A 27,422-nucleotide genomic window follows, 5' to 3' on the forward strand; every position below is an offset into this window, starting at 1 on the left:
CAACCCTATCGTAATCCACGGGCATTGATAAATATCGTACCGCGAAAATTTAACCAGACACCGACGTCGAAAGAACTCAGTTTGTTTGTTGATTTCACTTCTGACCTACCCCCAGGTGAGTACCTCGTTATTAAGTTGTAGTACTATTCCATCCTTACTAGATATTTCCTTAGAAAAAAATTATTAAAAAAAATATATAAAAGCTTACGGAAAATTAATTCTGTCTTTCAAAATGTTCTAATTTTAATTATTAATATTATGATAAAGTGTATAATTTTTTTTTTATATAATTAAAATTCTTATAATATAGGTATAATAAAAACAATTATAATAAATATACGGATTGCTTATTATGCTAACTAGATTGACGCGGGGACTCAAAACCTTGTGTGTCAGTGTGTTGACTGTAGGTTCTAAGTTTTTAAATCTATTTATTACTATTATATCACATGGTTAAAATAATAATTCGTATATTTCGTTATTCGTTTTAAAATTCTCTTTGCTTTCTCAGTCTGCAATAAGCGTGAGACTAAATGCAATCTAATCTGTTTATGATTTATAAACAATGCGGAAGCAAATTGTCGGCGGAAACATTATGCGAATCAATGGTATCCGCTGTCAAACGGTTATTGACCTTTGTCATTGATCATCCCTCTATTTTACGTCATGACAATTCTTCTAATTTTTTTTTCTACAGAGGTGTAATAGCTAGTAAATCTTCGTTTAATGAATAACAAGAATATTAGCTCTAATGTTTTCAATGTATTGAATACTTTTAATGTACGATTCATGGTTAATTTTAATTTAAATTCAAACAAGATATTGGTACAAATGTTAACCAAGTTTGGGAACAACGCATGGTGACACGTGTCAACTCCCTAAATACTACTGTATTTTTGCTGCTAATCAGCATAAACTGATATCTTAATACCAGTGGAATATCGGACACAGCCCATTAAAGAAATTATAGACGAATTACCGTCGGTTTCTGAGACCCAAATCTATATTCTACATTCACAATTCAACATATCGATAGCTTCTACGAATAAGGGCCAATGTGCAAATTGACAAATTTACAGGAGAGGCTCTCAAAGTCTTAACCATGTAGGAAAAGATGCAGCATAAGCCCTTTCACTTCAGCAAAAAACACGTTTACACCTGTAAATGTGTGTTTGTGTTTAGTGCATGTTAACTTGACTAAGACGGAAGCTTTTAACATAAAAAAGTAAAAATAATTAATTTGTTAATTTGCTCCTTATACGTAGGAACCATCGATATAAGTATGTAACATGTTACATTAAACATCTCAGTAGAAAATGTAACATGTATTTCAGCAGTGAAAATTGATACTATACTTACGACAGTTCACTAATAAATGTTAAATTTTGTTACAGATTTAATTAAATAGCAACAATGTCTCTCGACGAGGTTAGTATTCTTGGACCGAGTTTTCTCATACGATAAAACCGTATCTAAAGTTCTGCATTGCGGTTTATTGACCCAGAATTCATGTGGGACCCGGTTTAAAACGGTTTTTAAGTAATTTTCCACGCGTACATTCGAATGTAGAACCGCAATGCAGAACTTTAGATTATAAAAGTTGGTCGTAAAGATACATGGCAATTTGGGTTGTTTTCCAAACAGCAGGTTCATTTTGTTAAAAAAATACCAAGATATACCTGCATCTAGAATTCAGCAATACTCCTATATTAAGTTGATTTATAATCAATATAAACATTTACACAATCAATGAGATAATTTCAAGTTTACATCAAGGCCGTTGGCTTTATCCTTTGTTTGTTTCTGATAAAAAACATACAAAGATTATAAAATTACATTTGGTTTGGTGATACCTAAAAGCATTTTTTTATTTAACTGTTCTTTTGAAGGTTAAATTATCACTGATTATTTCAATCAATTTAACATTATGAAAAATTTGGATCCGTTTAATTGGTTATTCTTTAAGGCATCAACCAAAATTATTAGGATAGCTCCGCTCAATTGTAAATAAAACCCATTTAAATATTGAGTACTTGATAGATTATTTTTTTTTTGCAGCAATTCAAGAAAGTGTCAGACAGCGTGAGGAACTGGAAGACGAAGCCGAGCGACAATGAGAACCTTGCTTTGTACTCGCTCTACAAGCAGGCAATGTTCGGAGATGTCAACATCTGTAAGTTTATTGTTGCAGATTCCTTTAGTAAAGCACACTGCTGTGCCTCTTGAAAAACCGCACAAAAAAACCAAGGCGAAAATGGAACCAATTCTTTGCTACACGTTAAATTTGCCTTCAAGGTGTAAGCGTAGCTGTTAAATTTTTCGTTAGAACAATCCAAATTTTTGCCAGTTTTATATTAAAATAGGGTTTGGTTCGGTTCCGGTTCGCTTTCTCCACATTTTGTTATTTGCGTTACCACCTCGCCGCGGCGTCGACGCCTTGACGACGGGTGAACGCCGCGCCTAAAATGAAGATGAGATGGATTCACCAATTGACTGAGATAAAAATATTTCCTTTCTTATAGAACATGTTCTTTATTAATAGGTGTAGATGAACAATTATCAGTTATGCACTTGTTTTCAAAAAATAAATGTATATATTATTGATACATTAGCTAATGAATGTAACTCGTAAATCGATGGACTATTTTTGTGAATATTTAAGTTAATCAATTTATTTTTTTCCAGCTGAACCCAGCGGCATCGTAGAAAAGGCGAAATGGAACGCGTGGACTGGCCGTAAGGGAATCTCTAAAGACGACGCCAAGAAACAATACATCGAAATGGCTGAAAAGTTACATTCTAAATACGCATAAATTGTTTTTTCATAAGATTAGTTGTTACGTAATATATTAATATTAACATACATACTCAAATATTCTATTTCTCTTGGTTTTACGTTGTGAAAATTATACTGCGAAGAATGTATTTTGGTAAATAAAATTCTCAAATCAATTGATTGGTTTAAATTTATTTATTTACTGCTTACCTAATTGTGAGAAAAAAATTGCTAAAGTGTACTCCGAAAGAACGATAGCTCTTCGAGCCTTATTTCAAGTTGTAACTTGAGATTATTTTGAGCACTAAGTCATGGTGGAAAATTTAAGTTCTAAAATACAAGTAAGTTATAAGTAGCATGGCTAGGATTCTTCCCTTCTTTCCACCCTTTCCTTCAAATGTTTCCAATAGTAACGAATATAAGAGTTTGATGCAAGAAGGTGCAATTTAGTACTCATACATGAGTTTCAACGCAGCATGTATACAAAACATTATTATCTCTGTCTTTTGAAAGACAAAAAGTGTGTTGGAAAAAAAATTTCGCACTGAAAAGATAAGTTCACTGTAATGCTAATAAAAACGGCTACCCGCTTTACGAGTGTAGGTTTTGTAAAGTCGATAAAATTTAAATATGATTTTAAAAATTTGTGATTCAGTATTTTAGCTTTACGTGGTGTTTAAATATTAAAAAGAAAATTATGTAAATGAGGGTTATATCTACCATTGGTTTCTGACACCAAAATCTCTGTGTAAAACATATCGTCATCCCTGTCATTAGCTTTGATAAAACAGAGTTAGCTAATATGACTTAACGGGGATTTCTGTCACAGAAATCTAAATTTAGTCGTTATGATTAGGATTGTTTTTAAATATTTTCAAATAAGCTCAAGGTTCAGGATAATGTACAATGTCGTCATTCGTATGCGTATAATATTCCACGTCAGTTGGTAGTTTACAAATCCAAGGCACCTTGCCGAGTTTCCTTCGCATTCGCGCATCGCACGATTTATTTAGTCATTCACCAGAGCCGGTCTAAAGAAGACGTTCCTGTTTCCATTCTTGTAAGTTAGTGACGTGTTCTTAATATTTAAAAATACTGTGATATTGATATAACCTTAGTTGTTATTGCTTTTGCATCATTAGCGGTAAATATTCGATTTTATAAAATTATAAAATAATAAGCTTGTAATCATTACAAAGTGTTTTTGTTTTAGGTTAATTCGATCAATTAAACACACGTCATGTCACTGCAAGAGGTAAGTTTTTTTTAATTACCAAATAAATAAATGTTAATGACCTTTGAGTTATTTGCCTAATTTACCCTCAAGTTGTCATTGAATTTAGTGCAAATTTTCACAAATTAACTGAAAACATTGTGAATTAAGAGTCAATGACACTCATTAAAATGTAAATGCTCTGAAGAAAGTTTGTTTATTGGAACGGAACTATTTTTATCCAAGAGTTTCTTTTTAACAAATTGAAATATTGACAGTTTGTATTAACATGAATGTTATAAATTATCTTTGATTATTCCTGAATAAAATAGTCAATATAATTCTGTATGTAAAAATTCTTTTATATAAATATATTAAATTTCAGCAATTTGACCAAGCGGCAGCTAATGTAAGGAACCTAAAATCACTGCCCAGCGATGGGGATTTGCTAGAATTGTATGCCCTGTTCAAACAAGCAACAACAGGAGATGCTGACCCTGCAAGTAAGTGCACAATTAAATTTAAAAAAAGTATAAAACAATTAATTTAAAAGCAAACCAATGACAATGTTCAAACTGTGCACACCTACACTATGTTGCAATTTAATAAAAAGATTTATAGTTAAAACTAACTAAAGCATGAGTTAGTTGTATTTTTTTTTCTTTGTGCCTGACCTGGTAGTTACCTGAACATTACTACAACTGTTAAAATGGTGAAGTGTAGGTACATTTGAATATTTTATGTCTCATGTAGCCATTAACACACTTTCACAAATGTAAATATTCAGTTGAAAGTGGATTACAGTTTGTTTGAGTACACCATTAAAGTTGTTTTTTTTTATTCCTTTTTAAATAAATATATTGGAATTTTTTTTATTAGAAAAATAAAGTCATTTTAGTACTTTAACTTAGTAAATATAGGTCCAGATAAACATACAAATTATATTCTGTAAAGCGTTTAAAATTATAAAAATAGTGAAGACCTTTTTCCATCTTACTAATATTATAAATGCGAATGTATAGATGTATGGATGGAATGATGGAAGTAAAGCTAGTATAACATAATTAACATAATACAGTGGTCCCAATGTCAGATGACTTGTTACCCAATGTTTATTATATATGACTAGCTGTCGCCCGTGAATCCGTCTGAATAAAAAAAATCGTAATAAGTAGCATATGTGTTTTTCCAGACAGACAATACAATATCTAATTAAATTTAGTTAAAAGATAATACTAGTATTTTAATAATACTAATATTTTATTTCATCCATCCATCCATTCAGCCTCGTAACGCCCACTGCTGGGCATAGGCCTTCCCCAAAGATCGCCACGATGATCGGTCCTGTGCAACCCGCATCCAGGATACTCCTGCAACCTTGACCAGATCATTGGTCCATCTTGCATAGTATTTTATTACCATGTGCTAAATATTAAATGGTCTGGATAATATTCCTATCATAAAATACCTACTACTGTATTTGTATATATACATATGTATATATGTATACATATTGTATACATACTAATGTATTTGTATTTCATTATAAACACAAGAAATATAGTCTTTCTCAACAACAAGGTTAGGTAATTCTTGTGTATGTTCTGAAATTACCATAATTCTTCCTTTTGTAAGCTATTGATGTAGAGTTATTGTTATTCCATTATTTTTCATCAGATATTTTCCTGTTTTTAGTGAAGATATCATCTAAGGGAAAAATAAATTAGGAAACTAGTTCATTGAAAACATTAGCCATAGAGTTAAGAATTATATTTGATGACATAAATAATATTAAAATTTTACTATTATATATATTTATAATTTTTTATTGATATACAAACACACTTATGATCCCAGAAATGTGTATGATTCTCATGGAATATGTTACTCCCTAACTACATAAGGGTTCAACACATCTTATTGGAATTTGGCACAGATGTAGAACATAGTCTCAAGTACCACAAGAATTTTTACTCATTTTTATTTCAGGGCAAAAACTAGTGTCATATAATGAATATATGTCATACATTTTAATAATGATTATTGTTGAAAAATTTGATAAATAGACATTACTAGCTTTTACCCGCGACTCCGTCCGCGCGGAATAAAAAAAAAAAAACGGGGTAAAAATTATCCTATGTCCTATTCCTGGTTCTAAGCTATCTGCCCACCAATTTTCAGTCAAATCGACTCAGCCGTTCTTGAGTTATAAATAGTGTAACTAACACGACTTTCTTTTATATATATAGACTAGCTTTTGCCCGCGACTCCGTCCGCGCGGAATAAAAAATAGAAAATGGGGTAAAAATTATCCTATGTCCGTTTCCTGGTTCTAAGCTACCTGCCCACCAATTTTCAGTCAAATCGATTCAGCCTCTCTTGAGTTATAAATAGTGTAACTAACACGACTTTCTTTTATATTTATAGATGACGATATTATCTTTCATACTTGTCACTTGATGTTGGATTGTATTTAAAATGCATTACTCAAGCGCACTTTGTACTTATCAAGGCCCCAAAACAATTGAATATACTTACATCAATGTTTTCACTTGTTCACATGAATAACTTACAATGGTACTATTATTACAGCGTTAATTATTGATTTAATCACGCACATTATTATTTATGGGGTCAGCAGGTCCACTATTGGTTTTTTTAAGTATGTTATGGAATTCTAGGATAATATGATTTCGGATCTAGTCATCAACATGAACTAGCCATGATTTTATTTCAAAAAGACTCGAAGGACCATATTTGCCAATTTTTTTCTCAACTTATTCTAAAGATAACAAGGAAGTTAAAAAAGTTAATGTATTTACTAATTTTAAAGGAATATTTATTATGTATTTAACTAGTGACTGTCTGTAAATACGAATTTGAAAATATTTATTTAAATCAACTTACGCGAGGTTATAACTTAGGGGTCAAAGTAACAAGACGGTTGAACGTTAAGTAATAATACGTCTATTTATATTTAGCATTTATATAAATATATATAAGACAATGTCTGATTGAATGAGGCACTTTACCGACTTCTATATCCATACATTGTACATTTTATTATTATCAATAATATTTCATCTACTAAATATTTTTTATACACGTCACAAAGCAAAAAATCTTTTAGGTTTTTTTTTTCTTATGTTAAATAAATGTTGTAGTAAATTGAGGTAACAAAAATCTACATTCTCTTCGAACAAACATCGTCGTTTTTTCCACGAAAATGTCTGCTTCTAAAGACTGAACAAAAAGAAGTTATCATTGTATATTTTTTGTCCTTCAAACGTCATTCGCAACTCGTGTCTTATTTGTGACTCGCTTAATAATTACGATTTATCTTGTTTTAATACTATCATGATACCACTTAGTAATGTAGGAAAATTGCTTTAAAATTGTTTTTATTTTATACTCTGCCCTTCAACATGTCTCTTGAACGTTTCCTTATTTTATAAATTACTAGCTGTCGCTCGCGACTCCGTCCGCGCGCAGGGAAAAAAAACTTAATAGCGGTATGAATTTTTTCTCGCCTTTTAAACCTTCCCTAAACCTCCACGAACATTTCAAGACTAAGATAAGATAAATCCGTTCAGCCGTTCTCGAGTTTTAGTGAGACTAACGAACAGCAATTCATTTTTATATTTATAAGACTAGCTGTCGCCCGTGACTCTGTCCGCGAGCAGGTAAAAAAAAATGAAAAATAGATGTTGGCCGATTCTCAGACCTACTCAATATGCTGACAAAATTTCATGAGAATCGGTCAAGCCGTTTCGGAGGAGTACGGTGACGAAAACTGTGACACGAGAATTTTATATATTAGATTAACTAATGAAATCTATGTTCAAGTGATGTTTGTCTAAATTAATTATTAAAAAAAAACCAGTCCGATTGAAAAAAGATGGTGTAAACATTTTTGCAAGCAAATCCTAATGTCATTTTTGAATGGTAAACAAACTAATAAAATATTATTTTTGTCTTTTTACAGACAGACCCGGTATGTTCGACTTGAAGGGCAAAGCCAAATTCGACGCGTGGAGCAAAAAGAACGGTATGTCAAAGGAGGACGCGCAAAAGGCCTACATCGCGAAAGTCGAAAGTCTGATTGCTTCCATTGGTCTCCAGTAATGGCCAACATTGGTTAACATGGCCAATATAACATTTGGCCATTAGCAAATTTTGGAAAATATGAGCGGATTGTGCACAAGTCTACTTTTTCTAAGATTTTTTTTGTCAAATATCGTGTCTTCCTAATTAAATACAAAAGAAAAAATATTTCGTCTTAAATAGTATCAATCATGTTTATTATATTTTTTTAATGAATTTAAAATCAAATTTTGATATTTTCGAGATGCCGTCCGTCTCATAAATATTTATTTCTCGGCTTAGGTTTAGATAACAGGTGTAAGACATCACATTATATTAAGGGTACAGTTTTCGACTGTCTACAGCGGTGCTGTTATATTTTTATTATGCTGGTTATATTTTGTTATTTTCTTAAACTGCATGAAAATAAAAAAGTTGTAAAGCTATTGCCTTAATGTTTTATTTTTTGCATTTTGTAACCATTTCAATATTCGAGAATTCAACAAAATAAACGTCTTTACGTATTTGAGAAGTTGTCAAAGAAAAGAAATTACCAAATATATTCCGAACATACAGGTGAAATACCACGACTATTCAGAAGACAGACGAGATGTGAAAGTCATTCCGTGTTTGGCTTGGAAAGGAAAGGATGGGAAGGGTAATGGATTTCGAGGAGAGGACGCATAGGAAGGGGAAATATCTTCTTTCTGTGCTTTCGCGTTTTACGGGTAGTCACCTCATCTTTGCTATTTCGGTGCATTCAGGTGGTACGTTGGGCAACTTTAAAAAAAACCTTAATAAAACACTAGTTCCTTACAATATAATTATTATACAAAGTTCTATTGATATTGGTCTACTCTACAATATTTAAAACGTATAGGGAAAAAGTGGATGTACAACTTAGTTCACAATTTTTGTTTGCTGATTTTTTATGTTTAAAAACTACTGTAAAATGAGACTTAAACCCTATGAGTGTAAGTATAAAAAAATACATAAACATTACTAATGTAAGTAACCAATAACACCGCATGCAATTACAGGTCCTGAAGTACCAGTTAAAGCGCTCTCTTCAGTCCCTGCCCTGCCGTAGTCGTCCTCTCCCTTGGTTATAGCTAACGATCTACCGACAATGGACCGCGGACCGGCCAGAGAAATCAGTTCATCGATGATCTTTACGTGTAATGTCTCTCCCTCTTCAGCTTTAACGTTTCCCAGGTCGCCCACGTGACGGATTGGGTCCCTTGGACCGCCGTGACGACCCTGGAACGATCACATATTTTGCTTGATATCTACTTTATAATAGATTGTACAATGCTGTTAGGATAATATTGATTATTTAGTTATGAGTTTAGCTTATTTTATCTACCCAAATACAATAACAGACAAGGGGTACTTAATAGTCTATTTCCACTTGCTGACTGCGCCTCGTAGTTGTCTTTTTATATTGTGGAAATAGAAGACGCATACAAGCAAAGTTGAAGGTATATAAAATATTAATACCAGGCGCGTCGAGCAGAAGATCACTATCTTGTTCCCGACGTACCAATTCTCATATCTTTCTATACTTACATAGTAAGCGATGTAATGTGGTCCGATTTTCTTGCAATCTGCATCAATATCTCCACTCTGGTGCACGTGTACACCGTGCAGGCCGGCAGACAATCCGGTGATGTTGCCCTGTATTGAAACAGGGCCGTTGGGCGCCACCTGCGTGAAGACCAGCTCGCCACTAACGCCAGACTCCACGTCGTCTTGCAGATATACTACAGCTTGTAAACCAGGAGCTGCTCTAGGTCCCTGGAAATAATAAATACATGTAATACGGCGCGAAAAAGTTGAATTTAAAATCTTTCTTTAAGAGATGATGCCACACGAAAGTAATAAATACGCTTGAATACTTCTTTAGCGAAGATTTATCATACTAAATCTAAACTGAGTGTCTCTCTTAGTGACTAATTAACGATTTCTGAGGTTATTTTAATTTATTTAATTTAGCAGAAGCTATTGAGATGCTAGAGATAGGTTTCCAATTATGGTGGTTTTATGTGGCAATTAATGATTACATCTTATAATTATACATAGGACTAAACGAGCTATGTCCTTGGCACGTTTAAAAACGCAGATTACAATGCATGCTAACGGAAGAAGTACATTGCAATTATTTTTATTGTGTTGGTACTACACAATTGTGACTAAGAATCATAAAGATTGCATAGTACACGCCTTCCTGTGTGTAAGTGTTAATTATTTCGAGATTTCAAATGCATATAGAAACTTTTTCCAACGTCGCATTTGAACGCCATCTAGCGTTTCATAGTCTGTACCTAACCAATGCGATTACTGGCTAGCAATAAATAAAAAAATATAGTTTTTTATTATTTTGAATAATAGAACAAGTTTTATGATCCTTGCCGTAGAAAAGGTTAGAGTTATTACCATGATTATAAATATTTGCTGTTTTTTTAATACAATTACAAATTTAGTATAAGTATGCGTATATTTATAATTAAAATGTTATCTACGCACGAGTCTGAGATATGAATTATTTAATTATCTTTTTTTTTCAAGGAAATAACGTTAACTTCCATTTATTAATTATTTAGCCATAAAATGAAGAAAAAATTGTAGAACAAGTCTTTCAATTGTTGGTACACTGAGCTAGTGACAGAAATGGTTTTCTAAAACCGAAAACATAGTTTACGCTAGAAAAAACCGTCATAATGATTTCAAATATCATAAATGTTGAAATCCTATTATAGAATTAAGCAGTTAATCTGTATCTATTATATTTGTCCTCGATGACATATGTCGGACAATGACTTCAAGATTAAGATAGGCTATAAAATGCTAATCCGGATTGGTTTACAAAACCGTGCGTCCGCACTAACAAAATGTTCATACAGAAATATATAGTCATAGTTTTTAAAGAAACTGACAAACTGTTCGTTAGTCAGTTTCTTCATTAGTTTTAGTTTCTTTTTTTTAGTTAGTTTCTTAGTTTTAGATCTTGACTAAGCCGCGCATCGTTAACAACCTTGACTTTGTTGAATCGTATTTCATTTATACATCGAATTTTAATTCGGATGGAATCATTAATCGTTGTAATTTTTTTTTTCAATAACCTATACTTAAGGTATTACACGGTACGTTATTCTGCAGACGCTTACGACATACATATTTTGAAGTGTCATTTGTATCCATAATTAGTCGACTGAGTGTTATTAACTAGCATTAACCAAATAGTCCAAGAAAATACTTAATTTGAAAATTGGCGCGTTTTGCAATGGATTTTTTTATTAACCGTAACATTATAGTAATTATATCACAACGGCGTTTATTTTAACAGTTGAAGCATGCTGCTATGTCACGACCATATACAGACTATGGTTCCTGTTGTCATTGACCATAAACGATGTATTTCGTGAGTTGTTAGGAAGATCACTTCCTACTCTTAATTACGTGTGTGTTTAGTCACGAAATGTTCAAGGGTTCTAACACGTTCTATGGCACTACGATTTTTACCATGTCTCCTCGTATGCCGCAAGCATTTCACTTGTTTAGTTGGCACTAGCCAGGTTAGTGGGCGGCATTGAACGTGTTAACTCAATTAATTTAATGTAACGTTCGAAGATTCGTTTTTTTGACTATCACAAAGAAGTTGGTTAATACGAAATCCTCCTTATTTATTTTATTTACTTAAAATCTCATGCGGCATGCAAATGTGGCATTTGTTGGAAAAATTAAAGTCACGTTCGTAAATATGAATTCTGTTTTACTTATTTTATTATCTTGTGTGCCATCAACAAAAATTACGGATCTCTTTGCAAAGTGCCTAATTAAAGGAATACAATAACTTTACGTTTTCTTTTACTTTACAATAAAAAAACAATTTAATCGGCAAATAACTTTAAAATTGATTATTTTATAAGAAAGCATAAATCCTACATTTCATTAGAGCAATTATAAATTCGGATACTTCTACTTCATTGCTCACATAAAATTAACAGGCGCTACGATTATATCTGATAATGACAATCTGTTTTCAGCAAACAATAGTTTATTGTAAGTGCAAATTAAATCTATTGTTAGAAATAACACACATTAAAAACATTATTTTGAAGATGTCCTCGGTAAAATCACAAGTCACCTGTTTAAACAATATTATTTTTGAATGGGTGTAACAATTGAAAACCATGGTTAGTTACAAACCGATAAATTAAGACATGAGTGAGACGTATTGATAGGGAAAATATTCTCTTTTTTAGCGTCCCCTCCTGTGTCGTTCAAAGGTAGGCAAAGCAAGTGATTGAATTGAATGATTTTACCACCTTTTGCTACAAAAAAAATATGTTATTGTAGTCGTATAGACTCAGACTCTTTTACTAACCTACTTTAATTCATAGCCAAACATTAATCAGTATACATATGCAAGTGTTTTTTTCTATAATAGATTAATATAAAGTGGGTCAGTGTAAATTATGAATCTTTTATGCACGCAGAAGGATTCTAAAGAAAGATAAATCAAAGATAAAGTAAATTGAGGTTGTATTTTTAAAATACATTTTCGTTTTTTAACTGAACATATTGAATATTTAACAGGTGTACTCGTAACCTTGATATTTGATATTGCGTGAAATTAACCGACAAAAATCTTTGTATATTTTGTCCATTGCGATGAAATTATTTTTTTTAAATAACTATTAATATGTTCATACGATTATGGACTTGAAATACGTAGCGGAATGGCAAACATAAACAGAAATTACATTCGTTTGGTTACTTAGAATTGATCATCATTAGATCACCGCACTTATTAATACTCATAAAGATGTATTACTAATATTATAAATGGGAAAGTTTAGATGGATAGATGGATGGATGTTTGTTAGAAGGTATCTCCGGAACGGCTCAATGGATCTTGACGTAATTTGGCAGAGATGTAGAACATAGTCTGGAAGAACACTTAGGCTTGCAATGTGTTTTTTTAATTCCGCGCGGACGGAGTCGCGGGTGACAGCTAGTTTCAAATAACATTTTGAAACTTACAAAGTGTCACTAACAAATAAATAACTAAATTGGGGATGTGACACAATTTTTTGTTGAAACTTTAATGTGGGACGAATGTCTACTTTGGTCGATTTTATTTATCACTGTTACTATATTTATTATTATCGAAATGGAGTAGTTGTCTTCGTAAATTCGATTGTTCATTTTTGTATTCACAAAAGAGGTAGCGAAGTATATCAGTTCAGAGACCTGGTATGTACAAAAAATAATAGAGTAACATTGAGAATGGACACGTTCTAAGAAGTTCAAAAACCTATCACTTAGTGAAGCAAAAAGTTTTAACAAATGATGTTACAATATTTATCTTATTGCTTTCATATGAATCACAAAACATACGTTCGCATTATGTCTGTAACAAACGATTTTAAGTTTCCTTTTTTATGTATTCAATTGTCATATCGAAAGTTGATAAAATTGAATTTATTAGAGAAAGTATTACAAATGTTTTTGTTGTAGACGATAAGTAAAAAGTTGGTTACTAAGCGTCAAATGATCAACGAGATCCATCCGACGAAAAGAATTATATTTATGTTGTATTATAAATGCGAATGTTTAGATGGATGTTTGTTAGAAGGTATCTCCAGAACTGCTAAACAGATCTCGCTGAAATTTGTCATAGATGTGGAACATAGTCTGGAAGAACAGATAGGCCACTAATTTCGTTTTTTTTTCAACTCCGCGCGTATGTAGTTTTGGGCGACAACTAGTCTCTAAAACCTATGTCTATTTAACTTGAGTTTAGTTTTAAGATTTAGTTTTAAAATAGTCACTTCTCTTCTAAAATGTAACACTCTTAATCGGATGTGTCGTACTTTGCCAATTAATATACGGACTAAACGTTAAATGCGTTTCATTTTGGCGGGAATAGAAAAATGGGAGGGGAATTGAGATTCATTCTACAGACAAAATAAATAATAATAAATCGTTATAATAATATTTTTTTTGGGTTATTTTGCTCGTTTCACAAGCGTGATTCCTGTTTAATTTAAGTGGTTAGTGCATGGAATTGCTAGTCATTTTCTTAGTAAAAATATTTATTATGTACAAGTGTTCATAACATGTCTAGGTTAGTACCTAAGTGCACTTTCTGGTTTATCACAAAAAATTGTTTAATTTCTAATGCTATTTTACGAGCACAAATGGTAATATTTTATGGAACTTACGTAATTTACAAAGTTGTTTGCGTAAATATGTTCAAATATATCGCTACTTTCTTGTTAGGATTTTTTTTCTTTTGTTGGGGATATAGTTAAATAAAAAAAAACTAAAAACTTACATATAAAAATGGTTCCATGAAAACTTCATACACATTACTTTGCAAGTCTTCAATAGCTGGCAATGATTTTACTACGAGATTTCTGCCGTAGCCGGGTATTCCATGGATGGTTTTTGCATTTAAAACTGCTACAAGGCACAAGATTTGGATAAGAAATATGTGCAGGCGAAGAGTCATGTTGAATTTTCTTAAATAATTACTGGTGATATTACAAGGCAGAACAGCGAACAACTTTTGTTCAGAAATAAAAAAAAAAGCTACAAGTGAATTTTGACAGCGCGTGTCGTCTACGCAAATGGCGGGCTGTCAATGATTTTGATACACAGCAAAGAGCTCGAAGTGCTGTTTTTATTCGTGTAATGGACGCGTAAAATGTTCGTACGTCGGTTTGTCATCACTCGATCTTCGTGAGGAACCAAGGCTTCGTAATTGAGATGCGTGAATGGACACGGCATTGTGTAATCCGTAGGAAGTCGAAATTAAATATTTTTAAACTTGTGTTTTATTGTTTTTTATATTGCGTGTTTAATTTATTTTCAACCTAAGTGTAAATTAGAAATGTGAAAAATAACTTAGCCAAGGTTTGATAAGTTGGGGTAGATATAATTGGGTAGCGATGGTGAACCAATGGCACGCGACACAATATTTTGTGGATTACAAAATTCATTCTAGTGCCATTAACGCAACGGGTAACTCGACTAAAAACTAAAATGGATGATCGATAAATCAATGTAGCGTTGGTTTCCGAGAGCAAAATCCCTGTATAAAATATATCGTCATCCCTCTCATTATCTTTGACAAAACAAACATAATAAGTTTTATATATTTTTGTCTCAGAAACCAATGACTAGTCGGACTTCCGGACTATAGATTTAAAAAAATCATTGAAGCCACAATTTGACTTTTTGACATTACCTGTCACACATCACGACACTCGCAGACTTCAAATAGCTTCAAATACATTTCGACATCAACAAAAACTCGTAAAAATAAGCAATGGAGTAACCAGTGGGCGATGAACCGGGATTTCATCTACAACTACCAGGATGACGGGCCTAACACCTGGTCGAGGATCGGCAGCACGCTCAACAAATGGCTGTGGGGAGCGCTGTGTTGCGGAATACCCGGCGTGCCCTGCTACTTCTGCACCTGCTGCAAGCAGCTCGACACCATGACGGAGAGGGAACGCCCCAGAGTCAATCGTAAGAAATATATTGAACCTTTAAGTATCAAAATAGCTAAAAGTCAATAACATCGTAAGGTGCAGGTAAACTATAAGCAAAGTAACCATTAAGTAGACACTTTGGTATATAATGGTTACTTAACAGACCCTTAGTGTTGATTAAACTTAAAATAATACAATAAGAGCGTTTCCTTAGTACCCATTTATCTTTTCTGAGTCGAAAGTAATATATGATAAGATCACTGGTAGCCGATGTGCTTGTATGTACCTATGTCTGAATTTTTACCCAGCAAAAGCGTTTCTCTGGATCGAACTCATATTTTCATTTATATATAACAAATATAACATACTATGTAATCAAAAAGATAACATAGTGCCATTCGGACGTTAGAACGGTTCGGAACTATGCAATATGTGCCTGCCTTCTACTGATGTAAGTCTCTCCAAGCTTTATGTATTCTTATAGAAGCGACAGGCACCACGGAGCGGCTTTCTCGCCAGCACCGGCCGAATGCACCACGCAGCAGGAAGGCAACGCCGGAGACGCTATCGGCGGTGCGGTGCGCGTTGTCGCAGCTTCAAGGCGAGCCCGCACCCGTGCCGCCATTCCCGCTGCCCGCGGAGCACCGCACCCAGGACCCCGGCTGATCAAGCGCCACCAGCGATACAATACTTTGTAAGATTAATATTTAAATGTTATATAAACGTACATTTCTTAATTTTAGTACGTGTTTTTTGTAAATAAATACTTATTTTGTTTACTTGAAAAATGATTCAAAATGTATTATCACTCCTATACGAAAAAATCTGCAATAATTCAAAGTTGATTAACAGACACTACAGGTATAAGTGGTGGCAGGCGCTGAAATGGGAATAAGATAGTTTTTTTACTTATTTTAATAGCAGACGTTTATTTTATAGTTATGTAGTTCTTTTGTATGTTGATATTCAATAAAGTCGTTATTTCAATGATTCGTTCGTGTGATTTGACCTTCACATATGTTTTAATTAAGTTGAAAGAATTTCAGTATATACTGGAAATAAAATACCATATAGCCAGTAACTTAACTGTGTAAATGAGTGCATTTAAAAGACATTAATATATTTTTTTTTATCAAATTTTAATGGATAAACTATTTGAATAGGACGATTATATTAAACATTGCTGTTGCCAACGTCCATACCACGTTGAATACACCGGTTCTCGTCCGATCACCGAAGTTAAGCAACGTCGGGCGCGGTCAGTACTTGGATGGGTGACCGCCTGGGAACACCGCGTGATGTTGGCTTTTTGTTACTTTGTTATTATTTTAACTTCAAATTCAAATTCATTTATTACATATTTTTACAAAAATCATACAATTTTCACTTCAAAGTCATTTTGTAAATATGAGACATCTGTAAATACTAAGTGAGATTTCAATAAAACTAATTTAATGCTTTTATTTAGTTGTTGAAGCTGGCAGAAGATGGCGCTTTAACGTTATTTTGCAAAACACTTCTTTTTTAAATTCAAAAGACGACTTATCAAGCATTTAACATACAGAGTTGAAAACAAAGTTGGAAACAAACAGACAAAAATTGAATAACTCATAAAATAGTTTTTGTCCTTTGTTGCTGAAATAGAATCCATGACCCTTAACATAACAGGTGCTGAGTCAACTTCTATGCCACGTAGATGTCAATTTTTTCGAATTTTTACTAAACTAAAAAACTAAAACTAATGAAGTCTGTTTCTATTAAATGCGATATTTATACAACAGAAACCCCTATTTATTATCTTCGTTTATTTCAAACAGTATGAAAGTGATAGCAATATGTTTTGCTCAAGTGTTTCGGCAGTGGAAACTTACGATGAGAAGTTAACAGCTACTGAATTATCAACATCTCCACTATCTCACTGTATCTGTTTCAAGGTGCATAGGTACGTTATTTAAGTTTAGTCAATGTATGTCTTGTCGCGGTGCCAGTCGTTTGTTTTTTTTAAATATTGTGACAAAAGTGTTAGTTGTTATTAAGCCAGAATATTGGTAAGTTTTTTTAGTACAATTTAAATTAAAACTTACTTTAATGTTTTCAGTGAACTTTTAAAATAAAATATGAATTAATTTCTTGCTACGTGTTAAACATACTAAGCTAAGTTCATGTTTCAACGAATCATTTTTTGCAACGAAGTCTCTGACAACCGCTAGTTAAATATTAAACTTTGTAGACGTTAAACAGAATACAGTTGATGTTATATGAAGTGAGAAGATTGTGTTACGAACCATTGTAAGTATAATAGTCTGACCAGTTCAAACAATAGCCTTGTCAAATGCCGGTTAAAGTGAACATGAGTATGATGAATACGTCTTATGAATAATAAGTACCTTACAAGTCGTATAGTAGCCCTTTATATAGAACGAGCTATCGCCCGCGATTCCGTCCGAGCGGAATTAAAAACAATCCTAATTAGTAGCTTATGTTTTCTTCCATGCTATGTTCTACATTTATGTCAAATTTCAGTGAGATCCATGAAGCCGTTCTAGAGATACCTTCAAGCAAACATTCATAGAAACATTCGTATTTATAATATTAGTAAGATAACCACAGTGCACCATAACATAATTTAGAATACTTTTGTAATTTATAATAGTGCATTACCAGCATTACTCCTAAGTTTGATTCTCACTGTGAATTAATTGGATATTTTATAATTTTTTTTTAAAATATAATTCCTTTGGTTTGTATGCCCAACTGCATCAAAAATTATTTCCAATGTTAGTAAGCAGTTCTAGGTCGTCATGGGCCTACTTATAGTAAGGTCAAGTAAGGCACCTTTCAAAGATTCTTCAAACTCAATTTTGGTTTGCTACGGCCTTTTATACTTTGTATACTGTTATTAAAGTATTGAAGCAATTGCAATGAGGCAATTGTACACCGCCTAAGGACATTGATATTGAACTTTGTAGAATTAGATCAAGGTGTACCAGCATCTCAGAATGTTAGCACATGTTAAATGTAAGTAACTACGAGTATATTGATATAGTAAGCAATAAGGCTATCATCATTATCAGGCCACTGAGGCGCTCGGAGCCTACCCCAAGTTAGGGGTGACTAGGCCATACTCAACTACAGCCAAATGCTGGTTGACTTTCTCACATATCTTTGAATTCCTTCTCAGATATGTGCAGGTTGCATCACGATGTTTTCCTTCACCGTAAGAACGTCAGATAAATGTACATATGTAAATCAAAAATCGAAAAACACATCGGTACATGTCGGGATTCGAACTCAGGACCTGCAGGTTGCAAGTCAAGTGCTTAACCCCTAATCCACCGACGCTCTACGGCTAAACGGTATGTGGTATAAGGCTATACGGTATATTAATTAATATTATTGCGCGATTTCATAATATTCTATTAATAAAGATCTAAATCAACATTCACAATGTCGTATAAGGATAAATGATTAATGAATCGGTCTATATTTAAATTAAAACAGTGAATTTTTACTAAAGAGTGAATGCCTCTTTAGTAAAAATTCAATACAGTTGTTTTGATGCTATGCTGTATATATTAGTGCGCAAAGGTGGGCATTAACTCGTTAATCCGTTAATCGTTAATTAACGAAGTTAACATTTTCTTTAACGGATTAACTTTTAAGTTAAATTCAAAAAGTGTTAACGCTCTTGTTAACTTCCGTTAAATTCTACTTCCGTTAATTTAGTCCGTTAATTGTTACAATAGACACTTATTGACGTGTTGTCATTTTATTTAAATTATGCATCAGGCTACATTCGTAAGTTCGGCTATGTTCGGCGACCGTCGGCGAGTCGAATGGTGAACGAGAACGAGAGGGAACGAGAACGAGCGAGTGTGATGCATGTTATACAATACACCGAGCGGCCGGGATAGACGTGATCAAAAGAGTACCACAGAATCCTTGTTAGAAAATAGTGACGATTTAAACAAACTTACCTCTATCAAATATTGCGAAGTTTAGGCGCTACACACCTTCAAAGTTTATTAATTATTTCATATTTACACAAATGTCTCGAAAAGTTTTTGTTACATTTTATTCACATTAAAACTGGTTTTCATTTATTTAACATCACTTTTTTTAGAACAAGACTTTGTTATAAAATCAACATAAGGTTCGAAAACACTTTACTCTTAATACAATAATTGTTATACGTGAGACGCAAAATCTATTAAAAAAGATAAACTCTGCGTTGAATAGCAATCAAAATAATCGACAGTGCATCACTCTTCAACGTCGTACCTAAAATACAACTAAACTTTGTTGCAGACAAAATGTTTATTTTAATTTTGGAGTTTAAAGACAACAAAAAATATTTAAAAAAATAGTTTATGGTTCATTTGAAAAAGCGTACAAATAGGATTTTTTTGTCATTGCGTAGATAAGAAACAAACAATGAAAAATAAATTTAAAAATTCGAAAGACGAAATGTGCACGCAATAAACGTTCCTCAAAAACAAAAGGGATTTAGGTGTTTATTACCGTCGTTTGTTTTTTTGGGGCTTCTTCATAGTCAACGAAAAATAATTTTACATTTTAAAAATATGAACAAAGGATCAAATGGACAGCCGCACAGAGAATACGATAACGAACTCGATGGATTTATGGCCCCAACCCTTCTAACGGTCGGGGATGCACGTGCGCTGCGCAAAGACAATAGCGAAGATAATTTGTTTGTTTACAAAAAAAAGTATACGACAAAACGAGAAAGAATGAGGAAAAAAATAAAATAATTATGGTAGTGAAATAATGTTAAACTGTGAAATAATAGGTACTAAATTTAATATATGAAATGTCGCCACAAGTGACCTTTACAAAAAGACATCGATTTTTTTACGTATATCGAAAGTTTATTTTAAAATTAATCGAATGTCGTTGAAAATAATTCAAAACATATTCTTACTAATTAACTATAACGATTTTATAGGTGATAAGAAAGAGAGAAGACATCACCCGCGATCGGTTGTTTTCGTTATGTCGTGTAACTTATGCTCTATACACTGAGAGTAATTTAACTTGATTTAACATATAACAATAGATCGGACGATAGATCATTAGATGATAGAAGTTATCGAAGTCATCTCAGTTGTATAGTTTGATGCGTTGAGATGTATCATTGGATTGGTTATATAGTTTATTTATCAATGTTATAATAAGTTTCCTCTGATGTTAGAAGTGTTATTAATAAATCTATATTAATAAATAAAAAGTACTTAAAAAATGATAAGTCTGTTCGTGGGTCCTTAGCTAAAATAAAAAATAAAAATTACCAAATTATACATAAAATTAAATGTTCAGTTGTTGGAGTATGAGCAAATGAATATCCGGGAGCAAATAGTAACAGATAAATGTAAATACTGCACAAAAGTTTTGATTGTTTTTTTTTAATATTATCACGTCTTAACTGTTTAATAGAAAATTTGTGTTGTCTAAATTTAGTTAGCTCTCTAATTCCGTGACATCGGATTGTCGATAAAAAAATTGACTGAAAAAGTCAATTGTCCATCATTGTCAGTGTAGTATATAAGTGTGTGTAACTAGTGCATGCTATGTCATTATTATGGTACAGGCATTAGTACATCGCTTCGTTATATAATTTTAGTATATTATATAACTAAACTATAGATAGGATTAGCGATCGCCCGAGATTTCGTAAGCGCAGTAAAAAATAGCCTAAGTTCTATTGAAAGTCTCGACAAAATCGGTCCATACGATTCAGAGATTATTCGTATGGCCATTTCCCGCTTGCGCCTTATACTCGTAATATAAACAAAAATTAACTTTAACTGTTAACTTTAACTTGCGTTAAATTTTCGTAAATTAAACGCTTTAACGATTAACGAAGTTAAATTTTTATTTAACGAATTAACGATTAACGAAGTTAACTTTTTGATTAACTGTGCCCACCTATGTTAGTGCGGTTACCTATTACCAAAAATATCGTAAATTTAATAGCGCCTGCCATTTAAGAATAGTTAAATTTCGTTTGCACATTCTGTAAGAGGAAAATATTAGAAGGCAGATTTTACTGTTCAAAATATTCCCATAGTTACATACATATTACTCGGTAGAAATATTGATAAACACTTTACAAACCAACACGAATTGTAACATAATATATTTCTTCCGCTGTTAATAATCGCTAAATAGAAATTTATTTGCTACAAATAACGACATGAGCAAATAAAATAGGCAACTAGTTATCAGGAACGAATAATTTGAGAACACTTGAATATTAATACCTAGATACATAGCCGTAATAAATATTTAAAAGACTTCTTTAATACGTCTTTAGCTATAAAACAGAACATTATAACAAACTGTAAAGAATCTTGGACGACAATAACTAAAAATAATGAGATAAAAATATAGCAATTACTTTCTAAAACTTATGTTTGTTAAGGTAGCAATCGTGAATTATAAATGCTAGTATTGAAATGCATAGATAAGTTTGCAATGGGGCATTATCCGCAAGTAATAAATATTATAGCGAAATGACATTAGGGTAACGATTTATAATAAGTAATATGTTTTTCCTTAAAGTAAATTCTGAAAGACAAAGCATAAACCATTGCACAACTTTTAAAAATATGTCGCTAACAAGATCGGGTGCATCGTTCGTACAAAATAAACGAAATTTTCCATACCTTTGACGTCGACGAAACTAGTCCGAGCGTTCTTTCATATATGAATTTACAAAGTAGCAATGCGACATAACTAGCCCTCGTATATTATCATAGGTAAAGTTTGATTGCTGCAAAGAAACCGGTCTAACTGGTCCAATATAATAAGACCCATCCCTCCTCCCTTTTATGTACTAAGATGAGGTTGATGCGGGGAAAGATGGAATAACTACATGGTTCAGCAGATGTTGGATGGTGCAATTGAATAGTACATAGCATTTTATGTCCATTAGTTTTATTTTGCGATCAGACATCGCTGCGGTGAGTCGTGTATTTTGATATTTTTATCGCTTTTTTATTTTAAAAAACAGTGGCGAGGAAAGTAAGATAAATCAAAGGTCATTTATTGTTTTCGTTTGTACTAATCTTATTGTTGTTGTTTGTTTAAATTAACTTTTATTTTGTAGGTTAAATTAATCTACTTGTTTAAAAATATACTATAAGTTAAAACTGTTAAATAGTAATTCTAGTGTTTAATAAATTAAGTTAATTAATCTCATTCCGATGACAAAAACTGAACAGTTTTTATTTTACTTAAAATTTCAACATACAAAAAGTTTTTATTCCTAATCGATGTATTTACATAATTAAAATGAACATTAGAACACAGTTTTACCAAACGGTTGATTTAATTAAATGTTATGATAATATAAAAAAAAATTAACAAAAAATAACAGTTATATTTAGTTTTTTACTATCAAAGTCTTTATTCATTTCTTAATTTAAAAAAAAAATTATTTAAACTAAAAATATTTATATCCAAAGGGACTTTTAAAGTGATAATAAACATTTTTTATACATACATATTAACAAAACATAAGTTGTAAAGACAAAAAAAGCATTTTTTTTTAAAAGGGAGCTAAACATTCCTAACTTCATCAGGTTTAGTAATCGAGCTTTTTAGAAAATGTATAAAAATATCAATTATATGTGGTTGTGAAATACTTTAATGTATGTATAAGAGCTTCTTTCTTACTAATTTGTGGGTAAAGGTCAATTAGCTTATTAGTAAATTTTAATGGACAATGAAATTAAATAACGAACATTTATTTTATGTAAACTGCACCGTCAAGGTACTTTAGAGTAACAAACTAAACGAGGTAACTTAGTATATTTAATCGAGGGCCATCTTGGGCCACGAGGGTTTCTTTATTAAAAAAAATCCATACATTAACGAATCCAGACAAATTTAACTTTTACTGACACGTTCAGAATTATTTAGTATAAGAAAATAATACTAAGGGAGACCTTAGATAAACGTTAAACAAACTTAAGTACGGCCTTAAATTATGTGTAGCTGTATTGCATCTTAACTTGTGTTAAAATTAGCTTTCAACAAAAGGAGCTAAAGTAAAAAATTAAACAAACAAATAAAACTATTATATATCTTGGACACGCAAACTTATGCATACCTGGAGTCCACGTAAGAGCGACATCTATGAACACCTGCATGTAATTAAGTGTATGCAGCATATTCATGCAAAATGTTCACTATAAACATATTTGACTTAGCCTTAGCCAATCATTATTACTTAGTTACTTGAATACTCTATCCCACTCTACATAAAGTTAAATACTTGAGGATCCCTAAGACAACAGCCATTTTTGTTCAATAACAAACCGATTAAGCTGGTGATAGAAAAAAATGTTTACAATCTATGACGTAATTTTATTGATGTTATGTTTTTTTTTATTTTCAAAACGAAAGCACGATAATGTTATTATGCCACAATTAATAACAATTAAGATAAACACAAAGTTTTGCTCGTTTTTATTTCTTTAAATATTGATTGCTGGTTAATCAGTTTAATAATTGAAGATTCTATAGAATTGTTCTGATTACTTTTGCATCACGACCTTGTTATCAAGAAGTCCTAATGGTCTTAGTTACATTTTAAGATAACTGAAGCAATAGAAATGCCTCGAAGTGACATCAAATTAATTATTTCAAACAAGTAAAACAATGTTCAATCAAATAAATTGTTTTATTTGATGTTTTGTAATAAAATTATTTCCTTGAAGTATCCATCTAGATTATTAAATTATAATTAAGTCAGGGAATATTTTGTTTATTGTTGCAGAACTCTAACAAAATGCTGTTAATGTTTATACTTGCTTCTGCGGCGATCGTGTCCGCTCACCATGAACATGTACGTATAAATATATTTTTTTAAATAGCATGTATTTTCAAAAATTACAATCGACCAGTGGTAAAGGACCTCTCCTTACCTCTTCTTTTCGATAGTCAGATAAAATAATCGTGAATTACTTTTTAAAATTTCATTACATTCGAATTCCAGCCACAACAATACAAAGCGATAGCAAAGCTAACGCAGCCAAGTGGTGACGAGGTCCAAGGTAATGTGACCTTTACTCAACTAGCTGACGGCAAGGTCCACGTTCAGGGTGTTATAGTTGGCCTGGCACCAGGACACTATGGCTTCCATGTCCACGAGAAGGGGGACATCTCTGGCGGATGCGGTACTACTGGCTCTCACTACAACCCTCTTCATGTTAGTGATTTTATTTGTTTTTGCTATATGTATACAGGGTGTTCAGAAATTACAATGAGCTCTATTTAGTTTTCTAAGATTGGACTGATACGTTCAATCTGAGAACACTGCGATGTGACTTAGTCATTCAGATTAATTAGCTAATGAATTATATTTCAATTCAAAGATTGATAAGAAAGTAAGGATTCAGTAATATATTTTTCTGTCACTACAAAAGTACCCATTTCCTTAAACTTGTAATTATTGTATATTTTTAAATATCACTTTCTAGAAAGACCACGGTCACCCCAACGACGAGAACCGTCACGTCGGTGACTTGGGTAACGTGGTCTTCGACGAGAATCGTGTGAGCGTGTTAGATTACGTAGACAGCGTGATCTGTTTAACCGGAGAGTATTCCATCGTGGGCCGGGCTGTGGTTCTTCACGAAAAGGCAGATGATTTCGGCAGGAGTGATCATCCGGACTCCAGGAAGACCGGGAACGCTGGAGGACGAGTGGCTTGCGGTGTCATCGGTATCCTGTAGGCAGTATACTGTACTTTTGTGAATATGGACACAGATTTAAGTAATACTAATCCTCGTAGATTATAAAAAGACCAATGAATACTTATCTGTGTTTAAATTCTTTTAGTGTTAAATGTAATGTAATAATTCTGTAAACATTTTATAAAAAAAACTACAAGCGATTCATTTTAACGTCTTCTAAGATAAATCCTTCAAAAGGAGTTCCACGTAATTTTTTTATTTTAATGGATGCTAAAGGTGTATCCTTTAATAAACATAATCATATCTTATGACCTTCTTCTCTTAAATAGTTTATTTTTATTAATCTTTATAGCGATATGAACATTTAATACCATTCATCCTAAAATATCCTTTTCCTGCTAAAAAAAATCTTATAAATCAGCTGCATCCTATAGAAACTACATACATAGAAGTCATAACCAACTTAGTGTAAATCAAGATCTACGTTGACCTACATAGGAACAAGTTTACTTTGTTATTTCGTAAAGGCAATATCTCAGTATGCTAGGCTACATATAATTATACATAAGTAATATAACTACGGATATATAGATAGAATATAAACATCTAATATAGCCTAGACCAAGATCATTACCTGATCGATGTATTGGTTAAGTAGTTTTGGAGTTAATCCAACATTAGTCAAAAATTAAATTAATCACAGTTAGATGTTAAAGATTTTTCCTCGGATATCACAGTTATATTTTATTTTATTCAAAAAGGGCATCTTTAAAAGTTTTGTGATGTATGTAAGTTGTTAATTGTGGTATACTGGCACATGTTGCTTTTAACTGTGAAATACCAATACATTGATATTTGTTACACACATATTGCTATCTCTGATATTTCTAAATGAAAGGGATGAAAATATAATTTTATACAAGTACGTAGTCAGTTGAAACCGAAATTAATGCATTCACGCTTCAAGGTGAGGCGGTGGGAAAAGGGTAAGCAACGAAAACGTTTCACAATACTGCGTGATATCTGCAGTGAGCAGTGCAGATGATTTCTCAAATTAGATTAAGATGCAGATGAACAAATACACTTACACAGATTAAAAATCTATCCGAAACCTTTATTCAGTATTCAGTGTTATTCATAGATTTATGCAATTACCAATTCGGAGCGACTGAAGTGACTTATTAAGTCTGAACTAAATAAAATAATACGCTTACGAAAACAACTTACTTGTTACCTATCTTCCTCATCCTTACCTTTTTTATCTTTTGACATTGACATTACTATGACTGTCAAAATCGTTCATCCAAAAATCTCTTATCATATCTTCATATCTTGATAAAGGTAAAGTACGTGATGTTAATAATATTAATAACAAACGAGATATACGTACAGGCTACAGATTCTATTAGGCTATAGATTCTCTTAGGCTACAAATCTTCTTAGGCTAAAGATACAAGTTGTTAATATGGAAGTGAAATACATACCTAAATTTTAACGTAACTTATATAAATACATTTATTTTCAGAGACCCAGTAGAAGGCTGGCCAAGAAATGGTTCTGCGAATTCTAGAAACTCTCTGGTCCTTATCTTCACATCGCTGATTTATTTTCTTATCATGTATTCAATTTGAATTGAAAAATTTCGTCTAAAAGATCCTGTGTTATAAATGCTGAAAATGTATTTTTGATTCTTAACTTAAAACTTTGATTAAAACTTTTTCTACCTATTTTATTAGTTAAGTAAAATTATTGTTTTCTTAAGTGTATCACTAGATTTTAGTAAAATTGAAATATATCGTAACTAATTAAATATTTTGTATTTAGATTCGTAATGTTATAATATATACATTATGTAATTAGTTATTTGTAAGCTGTTTTGTAAATATCGTTTTTAAGGTAGTATTAAGTACGTAAGTAAATGTTATGTACTTTTGTTCAAGTGATTTGATTGAATATAATTTTTTATTGTAATTTTTTTCACTATATGTTGGAAAATTATTTAACTTAATATATTTAACTAGCTTTTACCCGCGACTCCGTCCCCGCGGAATAAAAAATAGAATAAAAACGGGGTAAAAATTATCCTATGTCCTTTTCCTGGTCCTAAGCTACCTGCCCAC

General features: G+C 32.2%; 5 protein-coding genes and 1 non-coding gene across 9 annotated transcripts; 5 read left to right on the forward strand and 1 right to left on the reverse strand.

The window, feature by feature from the left end:
• LOC106718401 (putative acyl-CoA-binding protein) lies at positions 1–2,952 on the forward strand. The gene is made up of 4 exons (XM_014512473.2): positions 1–115; positions 1,395–1,428; positions 2,059–2,173; positions 2,686–2,952. The coding sequence occupies exons 2-4, from the start codon at positions 1,414–1,416 to the stop codon at positions 2,811–2,813; spliced, it is 258 nt and encodes an 85-aa protein (XP_014367959.2). The 5' UTR covers positions 1–115; positions 1,395–1,413; the 3' UTR covers positions 2,814–2,952.
• An 809-nt stretch (positions 2,953–3,761) lies between these two features.
• LOC123723632 (acyl-CoA-binding protein homolog) lies at positions 3,762–8,252 on the forward strand. The gene is made up of 4 exons (XM_045686929.1): positions 3,762–3,836; positions 3,990–4,031; positions 4,375–4,492; positions 7,975–8,252. Exons 2-4 carry the CDS (start codon positions 4,017–4,019, stop codon positions 8,112–8,114), a joined length of 273 nt encoding a protein of 90 aa, XP_045542885.1. The 5' UTR covers positions 3,762–3,836; positions 3,990–4,016; the 3' UTR covers positions 8,115–8,252.
• Positions 8,253–8,861: 609 nt separating this feature from the next.
• Positions 8,862–14,737, reverse strand: LOC106718422 (superoxide dismutase [Cu-Zn]). Its single transcript, XM_014512494.2, has 3 exons — positions 14,416–14,737; positions 9,642–9,869; positions 8,862–9,332 (listed from the first exon to the last, which is right to left on the reverse strand). The coding sequence occupies exons 1-3, from the start codon at positions 14,590–14,592 to the stop codon at positions 9,075–9,077; spliced, it is 663 nt and encodes a 220-aa protein (XP_014367980.2). The 5' UTR covers positions 14,593–14,737; the 3' UTR covers positions 8,862–9,074.
• Positions 14,738–15,306: 569 nt separating this feature from the next.
• On the forward strand, positions 15,307–16,498 carry LOC106718424. Its single transcript, XM_045686731.1, has 2 exons — positions 15,307–15,617; positions 16,065–16,498. Exons 1-2 carry the CDS (start codon positions 15,431–15,433, stop codon positions 16,244–16,246), a joined length of 369 nt encoding a protein of 122 aa, XP_045542687.1. The 5' UTR covers positions 15,307–15,430; the 3' UTR covers positions 16,247–16,498.
• Positions 16,499–16,768: 270 nt separating this feature from the next.
• On the forward strand, positions 16,769–16,887 carry LOC123720958. The gene has a single exon (XR_006756117.1). It is a non-coding gene; the product is annotated as a 5S ribosomal RNA (ribosomal RNA).
• A 617-nt stretch (positions 16,888–17,504) lies between these two features.
• LOC106718423 (superoxide dismutase [Cu-Zn]-like) lies at positions 17,505–25,443 on the forward strand. 4 transcript variants are annotated; one of them, XM_014512497.2, is made up of 4 exons: positions 17,505–17,522; positions 24,384–24,452; positions 24,603–24,815; positions 25,087–25,443. In XM_014512497.2, the coding sequence occupies exons 2-4, from the start codon at positions 24,396–24,398 to the stop codon at positions 25,339–25,341; spliced, it is 525 nt and encodes a 174-aa protein (XP_014367983.1). In that variant the 5' UTR covers positions 17,505–17,522; positions 24,384–24,395; the 3' UTR covers positions 25,342–25,443. The 4 variants fall into 4 exon arrangements, with proteins under 4 accessions (XP_014367983.1, XP_014367981.1, XP_014367982.2 ...); XM_014512495.2 differs by lacking the exon at positions 17,505–17,522 and adding an exon at positions 17,545–17,628; XM_014512496.2 differs by lacking the exon at positions 17,505–17,522 and adding an exon at positions 22,479–22,563.
• Positions 25,444–27,422: the final 1,979 nt, after the last annotated feature.

The sequence above is a fragment of the Papilio machaon genome, chromosome 4, assembly GCF_912999745.1.
Source record: "Papilio machaon chromosome 4, ilPapMach1.1, whole genome shotgun sequence".
NCBI lineage: Eukaryota > Metazoa > Arthropoda > Insecta > Lepidoptera > Papilionidae > Papilio > Papilio machaon.

Coding starts and splice junctions, on each gene's coding strand:
- LOC106718401 (XM_014512473.2), top strand. Junction 2,174..2,685: donor GTTCGGAGATGTCAACATCT/GTAAGTTTATTG, acceptor ATTTTTTTCCAG/CTGAACCCAGCGGCATCGTA.
- LOC123723632 (XM_045686929.1), top strand. Junction 4,493..7,974: donor AGGAGATGCTGACCCTGCAA/GTAAGTGCACAA, acceptor GTCTTTTTACAG/ACAGACCCGGTATGTTCGAC.
- LOC106718422 (XM_014512494.2), bottom strand. CDS start 14,592: ATGACTCTTCGCCTGCACATATTTCTTATCCAAATCTTGTGCCTTGTA. Junction 9,870..14,415: donor TCATGGAACCATTTTTATAT/GTAAGTTTTTAG, acceptor TATTATTTCCAG/GGACCTAGAGCAGCTCCTGG. Junction 9,333..9,641: donor CACATTACATCGCTTACTAT/GTAAGTATAGAA, acceptor TGATCGTTCCAG/GGTCGTCACGGCGGTCCAAG.
- LOC106718424 (XM_045686731.1), top strand. CDS start 15,431: ATGAACCGGGATTTCATCTACAACTACCAGGATGACGGGCCTAACACC. Junction 15,618..16,064: donor GGAACGCCCCAGAGTCAATC/GTAAGAAATATA, acceptor GTATTCTTATAG/AAGCGACAGGCACCACGGAG.
- LOC106718423 (XM_014512496.2), top strand. CDS start 22,525: ATGTCCATTAGTTTTATTTTGCGATCAGACATCGCTGCG. Junction 24,453..24,602: donor TGTCCGCTCACCATGAACAT/GTACGTATAAAT, acceptor TTCGAATTCCAG/CCACAACAATACAAAGCGAT. Junction 24,816..25,086: donor CTCACTACAACCCTCTTCAT/GTTAGTGATTTT, acceptor ATCACTTTCTAG/AAAGACCACGGTCACCCCAA.